Genomic DNA, 6,849 nt, shown 5'->3' on the forward strand with positions numbered 1-6,849 from the left:
GTACCTGACATGTTGCAATGGTTTCAGCTTGGCCCCATGTTGCTTGGCCCTTGGTCAGCATGGTTTCAACCTCCTCTCGGCCTTGGTTTTAGCTAATGGTTGTGTTGGTTTGCTGTTTCCATCTTGGTTGTTTGGTTTGTTGTTTCCATGTTGATGATTCATGTCCAGGCGTGTGCTTTCCTTGGTTGCAGCCTCTTGTTGCTTGGCCCTTGGACCCTAAATTGTTGTGTTGGCCTTTGGTTGGCCTTTGGTGAGTCTGGATTTGTGTTTCATTTCAGTTGTGTGCTTTCTTGTGGTTTAAGCTGTGTACCTGACATGTTGCTTGGCCTCATTTTCCTGTGTCAGATATCATACTCCCATTTTATTGGCTTTTTGGCCAAAACAAATAGCTTGGCCTTTGTTTCAGTTGTGCTTTTTTGTGGTTTCCATTGTGTACCTGACATGTTGCAATGGTTTCAGCTTGGCCTTTGTACAAGCTTGGCTCTTGTTAGCCTATTTTCATGCTTTATGTGCCTGGGTTGATCAGTTTTGTGAGTCTGAATTTGTGTTTCAGTTGGCCTTTGGTTTCAGTTGCTTGGTCTTTGGAGCTAAGTTGTTGTGTTGGCTTTTGGCGAGTCTAAATTTGTGTTCTAGTTGGCCTTGGTTTCAGCTCTTGGTTGTGTTGGTTTGCTGTTTCCATGTTGGTTGTTTGGTTTACTGTTTCCATGTTGATGATTCATGTTCAAGTGTGTGCTTTCCTTGGTTGCAGCCTCTTGTTGCTTGGCCCTTGGACCCTAAATTGTTGTGTTGGCCTTTGGTTGGCCATGGTTGCAATGGTTTCAGCTCTTGCTTGGCCTTTGGTTGGTCAGCTATGGTTGGCCTTCGGATTCAGTTGAAGCTTGGTCTTTATTTCAAATTTGTGCAGGTTTATGGTTGCAGCCTCTTGTTGCTTGGCCCTTGGACCCTAAATTGTTGTGTTGGCCTTTGGTTGGCCTTTGGTAAGTCTGGATTTGTGTTTTATTTCAGTTGTGTGCTTACAACCAGCTCTTGGGCTCGGTTGCTTGCCCCTGATTGCTTGCCTCTGGATTCTTGCCTCAGCTCTTGGCCTTGGTTGCTTGCCTTTGTGTTTCCGTTTTGTTGGTAAGCAGTCTGATTGCAATTCTATCGGCCCATGTGATTCAGTTGTGTGCATTTCTTGTTTGTGCATGATTCAGCCTGCTCTCGGCCTTGGTTTCAGCTCTTGCTTGGCCATTGGTTGGTTAGCTATGGCTGGCCTTCGGTTTTAGTTGATGCTTGGCCTTTATTTTTAATTTTGTGCAAGTTTTAAACTACTCTCTGCCTTGGTTTCAGCTCTTGGTATGCATATTTTGTTGGTCAGCTATGGTTGGCCTTTGGTTTCATGTTGATGCCTGACATTTGTTTCAATTTTGTGCATGGTTTCAACCTCCTCTCGGCCTTGATTTCAGCTCTTGGTTGTGTTGGTTTGATGTTTCCATGTTGGTTGTTTTGTTTGCTGTTTTCATGTTGATGATTCATGTTCAGGTGTGTGCTTTCCTTGGTTGCAGCCTCTTGTTGCTTGGCCCTTGGACCCTAAATTGTTGTGGTTTCCATGTTGGTTGGCCTTTGGTGAGTCTGGATTTGTGTTTCATTTCAGTTGTGTGCTTACAACTAGCTCTTGCGCTTGGTTGCTTGCCCCTGATTGCTTGGTTTTAAACTATTATGTGTTGTTGGTCAGCTATGGTTGGCCGTTGGTTTCATGTTGATGCTTGGCCTTTGTTTTAATTTTGTGCATGGTTTCAACCTGCTCTCGGCCTTGGTTTCAGCTCTTGGTTGGCCTTCGGTTGGTATGCATATTTTGTGTTATGATGATGTGCTATTTTTAAGATATGCAGCCAAAGTTTATAACAACAATATATTGGCGAGACAATATACTGCAGCCAACATTGCTATTTATAAACTTTATGACGAGACAGATAATGAAAAATTGGCCTTTTCTGAGCACAACTATGATGATGGGTGGTAATCTTACCATGGTGACCGCAATCAAGTTTTCTTGATTTTTAGTTTGAACCAAACACTAGAAAATGAGGAAATCTATTCACACATCAATTATTTTCTTCTTTTTTCAAGTTGAACCAAAACACTAGAAAATGATGGAAAGTACTTCCACTATATATTTTTGGGCGAAACAAACACAAGAATTATTTTTCAGGAAAGTGAAGAAAACACAAGAAAGTGAAGAAAAGTCATCTGTATAGAGGGAAGGAAAAGAACCAAACAGGCCCTAAACGCGGCTTTAGGGGTTGAAACAACCAATCACACCCTCTGACAAAATAACTATTTTCAATTCTTAGTCAAAACCAGGGTTTTCACCACTCTCTCCCTCTCTCTCTCTCTCTAACCCAACCCTCGTTCCCCTATTTTCTTCGTCACTTCACGGGGGGTGAGTCTCGACCTTGCCCTAATTTCCCCCGATCTCGATCCCCAAAATCCCAGTCAAACAAATCAATTGCCCGCCTCTCATTTCACCGATCCAGCATTTCTAGGGTTTCCGCTGCTCTGATCTCTGATTTCTTTTTTGGGGGGAGGAGATGAATCAGAGATTGAAGCAGCAGCAGCAGCAAGAGCAGCAAGCCCTAATGCAGCAAGCGATGCTACAGCAGCAGCAGTTGTATCATTCCAGCGTCATCGCCGCCGCCGCGATGTCTCAGGTTCGATTCTCGATCGATCTGTGGTGTTTGCGCTTGGATCGTGGTTGTGTTTTTGTTTAGGATCTGGGATTCGTTGTTTCGTTGATTATACTTGTGAAGTTTCTATCTTTTGTGGGAAATTATTCTTTAGGTCCTCTGAATCCTCTTCTTTTACTTTGGCTGGTTAAAAACACCAGTTTTGAGTACGTGTTATTTATTAGGGTTCATATAATTATTTTTGTGAACTTTGAATATAAGTTGAACCTTCACATTCTGTCTTGCTGGAAGAAGAAGAAAGAAAGAAAGAAAGAAAAAGAAGAACAAGAGAACTTATATATATTTTGTAACTTCTAGCACGTACTCTTTACTTTGTGTAGCTTTTTTTTAAAGGGTTTATTACACTCTTTAGTTTTTTTAAAAAAAAATTTAGAACCTAAAAGCATTTGTAGAGGTCTTCTGTTTAGCTTATATGATACATGAGCTCATTTCATGAATTAATTTCCCCCCATTTTTTATGAATACACACACAATTTATCTTTTACGGCATTTGTTATGAACCACAAGCAATCATTAACAGAAACATTAGGAAAAATCATCAACAGAAACATTGGGAAAACTCTAGCGAAGTAGTCTTTTCTTGAATAATTGGTGGACATTTCTGATTTCTCGTCGCTATATCATATTTATTTGTACTTGGTTTGGAAAAGATTGACTTGTGGTTAGTCACATATGTTTAAGAGAGTAAACATATCATTCCTACTGTCTGTAGGACGATAAAAATGTGTGCTTGCACTTAGTTTCTCACACTTTTAGTTCATCATCTATGCCTTAAGCTATTCTCATAATTTTGTACTTGAGCCTTTGCTGGAGCACTTAGTTTATAACTTTTTTCTTTTTGGCTTTGGCATCGATCTCTTTTGACCGAGATGTGTTATAAAACTTCACAGAGATATGCTGGGTTCAAGCTATGTTTTGGTTGCTATTGTCCATTGCTCTTAAGCTTTCTAGCTTACTGCTTTTCCTTGACATCAATTTGCTGGCCACCATATTATGGAATGTGGTATTCTATCTATCTTGTGCCTTCTTGATCCACACCTGCAAATTTACCGTCTGTCGCCATGTTATCCTGCAAGATGACTATTGATATTCTTTCATGTGGTCATATATAGGACAGCATTTTTTGTCAGAATAGAAAAGTGTGACTTTTTGCTCTTTGTTAGGTCTAGGATTTTTTGAAAGCAGAAGTTTGTGTCGGATATTTGTAGGACTTTTTTGCTTTCTAATTTCCATTGTCAGGAGGACTAAGTAGTGTAGTGATTTCTAGGTGTTTATTTTTATTTTCTTTTTCTTTCACTCATATTTTGCAGATGGAGCCTGTTCCAAGTGGCAACCTTCCCCCTGGATTTGACCCATCTACATGCCGCAGTGTGTGAGTGCTTTTAGCAGTTTTTTTCCCTTTGTAATTTTCCTTTTGATAGCTTTTTCTGTTACAGCTAGTTGTCACATGCTGTAAACAGGTTAAATTAATAGTATTATGAGAGAATCTGCAGGTCCAGTTTTGTAGTCCTGGAATGTTGCTAGCTGACTTCTTTTGTAGAAGTTCAATGTCATTTCCCCCCCTCATAACTAATTTCCGAGCAAGTGCAATGCATATCAAGTTTAATAAAAATCTATTGAAGTTTTAATATTTGATTATAGTGTGCTTATGGGGTTTATTCATCTATTTGAAGTATATGCTTATGGGATAGTAAACCCATCAAAGTATGGTTTTCAAGGTGGTAGTGGGGCATTGCAAAGTAGACATCAAATTTCAGCTGAGCACAAGCTAAAGAATGTAAAACATGTGATTTGAGGAGAGAAAGGGACCGTGTATCTCCTAACTCCTCTAGATATAGAATACCTCATTGAGATGAATTTAACTATCCTTTTGTTTATACTTACATGTGAGAAAGAAATAAGAAATTGATATCAACTATGCGAGAGTTAATTGAATAAAACGTAAAATTTGGATCATCTTTGAGTTGATGTACTTGTTTTGCCATGTTGTTGCTGTAGCTTTTCATGTCAGCTAATTGAAACTATTGATTTGGAAAAATTGATAGAGACTTTGGAAACACATATTCCACTATCTCATGCTAGATAGTATATTAGATTTCCTGTTCATTGTTTTTAGAGTTTCAAATATTGTTATTGCATTTTGGTTCTTATTGCTAGTCATTTTTTTCTTCTTATTGATTGATGGCTTTATGCTAACTAGGTATGTGGGCAATATACATCCAAATGTTACTGACAGTCTTCTAGCTCAAGTTTTCCAAAGTATTGGTCCACTTGAAGGATGCAAGCTTATACGGAAAGAGAAGGTTTGTTCACTCAATCATTTGCTTATTCTGTTGCTGTGCCTAACAAGTACCCTTTGGGGTGATTGTAGTGGCATTTTGTATCACTGCATTTTGTTTGATCCATGATCTGTGAGCAGGTTAAGTTACTGTATACTTTATGTTTGATCTTTGACTACTTGTCCGAAGCTAGTATGCAACTCTTATCAATGCCTGAATAAGACATAGAACCTATATAGTTACATTTGCAAAAAAAGTTGCAATGTTGTACTCATCACTTAGTTTGGTGCATATTGATAGGTGCTTGTATATTATAATACTTAAAATGCAAAGGCTAAATATGAAGCGCTGGCCTTCTAATGATGTGAGGTCTAGCTTCAGTTTTCCCCTCAAATATGTTACTGTTATAAAAATGGAAAAATGCACAAGCATTAAATTATAAATGCTATAATCTAGCAAGAGCTAGAGACATATTAGGGTTTTCACCTATTTCTTTATGTTGCACCTTTTAGCCTAACAGTGTAAATGAGTTCAAGTGAAGGACTCAATTCTGACGTGGTTCGTGGTTCGAGAAGCACATGCTTTATTTGCTCATCTCACATATTGAAGTATAAACCTCACGAGTCCAAATACCTTTTATGCACGGCATATTGTTTTCTATCCTGAAATGTGTTAATAAAAATACACAAATCTGTCTAATTACATATTAACTATTGATGACCACTATAGTATTTTATCAGCATAAAGAAGATGTTAGGAAATGGAAAATGCCACATCATGTATCTATTTTATGGAGTGACTTTTTTATACAAGTATTGCTGGAGTTCCCTTGGCTAAAACATTATGAAGATGCACAAATTTATCGTGTGTCGCAGAGGCTATGTATTCGATTATACAATGTATAGTCGTTGATGGCTGTTGACACTTCAAATCTTGACCCAAATCATGTTGAAAGAATGGATTTAATGTGTCAAGTGCTTGAAATGTTTCATTTTATGGATATAGACATTTCAAACCTTGACCTAAATCATTCATAATAATTGATGGATATTGACACTTCAAACCTTGACCTAAATCATGTTAAATAAATGTGTTGAGTGCTTGAAATGTTTCATTTTTATGGATATTGACATTTCAAACCTTGACCTAAATCATTCATAATAAACGATGGATATTGACACTTTAAACCTTGACCTAAATCATGTTAAAATAAATGTGTTGAGTGCTTGAATGTTTCATTTTTATGGGTGTTGAAATTTCAAACCTTGACCTAAATCATTCATAATAATTGATGGATATTGACACTTCAAACCTTGACCTAAATCATGTTAAAATAAATGTGTTGAGTGCTTGAAATGTTACAGTTTTGGGGGGCGCATCATTAGATGGAAACTTACATCGCCTCTGTAGGGATTTTACATGCATGCATTTGTTTAATTTGGTTATGCCCTTTTAGCTCATTATCTTGGTTCTTGCTAAATTCCTTATATAATCAAGTGTAAATAAATCAACACAATCAACTGAAAAGGGATTATTCGAGGTGCTTCTAGTATTGTTATTAGAGAATGTTGATGTTAATAATCACATATATCATGTAGTGGGGGTGAGATTGAGTAGGGGCCGCTGACTTCTTCGAATATTTGGTTTTTGGGTGAGTTGTTCTTCATTGCACGTGTAACAACTCGTAAGAGGACGAGGACTAGTTCCTCCATTGTTCTTCCGACGATCAAGTCAGTGATGTACTTGAGAGGGAAAGACTGTGTGAGTTCTCAAGTGCAGTATAGTGGAGAAAAATTCTGAGAAAATTACTTACCCTCGTATTGGGAATAATTTTCCTCTTATAG

The 6,849-nt window shown here is 37.9% G+C and overlaps 1 protein-coding gene across 2 annotated transcripts in view; it reads left to right on the plus strand.

Moving 5' to 3' along the window:
• LOC109841999 (oligouridylate-binding protein 1B-like) overlaps positions 2,325–6,849 on the plus strand; it is a 16,269-nt gene continuing 11,744 nt past the window's right edge. The window contains exons 1-3 of one of the 2 annotated variants that reach the window (XM_020410922.1): positions 2,325–2,690; positions 4,037–4,098; positions 4,927–5,029. In XM_020410922.1, the coding sequence (XP_020266511.1) occupies positions 2,571–2,690; positions 4,037–4,098; positions 4,927–5,029 (285 nt within the window). In that variant the 5' untranslated portion in view covers positions 2,325–2,570. The remainder of the gene's footprint in view (positions 2,691–4,036; positions 4,099–4,926; positions 5,030–6,849) is intronic. The other variant, XM_020410921.1, reaches the window with a different exon arrangement.

The sequence above is a fragment of the Asparagus officinalis genome, chromosome 5 (assembly GCF_001876935.1).
Source record: "Asparagus officinalis chromosome 5, Aspof.V1, whole genome shotgun sequence".
NCBI classification, from domain to species: domain Eukaryota; kingdom Viridiplantae; phylum Streptophyta; class Magnoliopsida; order Asparagales; family Asparagaceae; genus Asparagus; species Asparagus officinalis.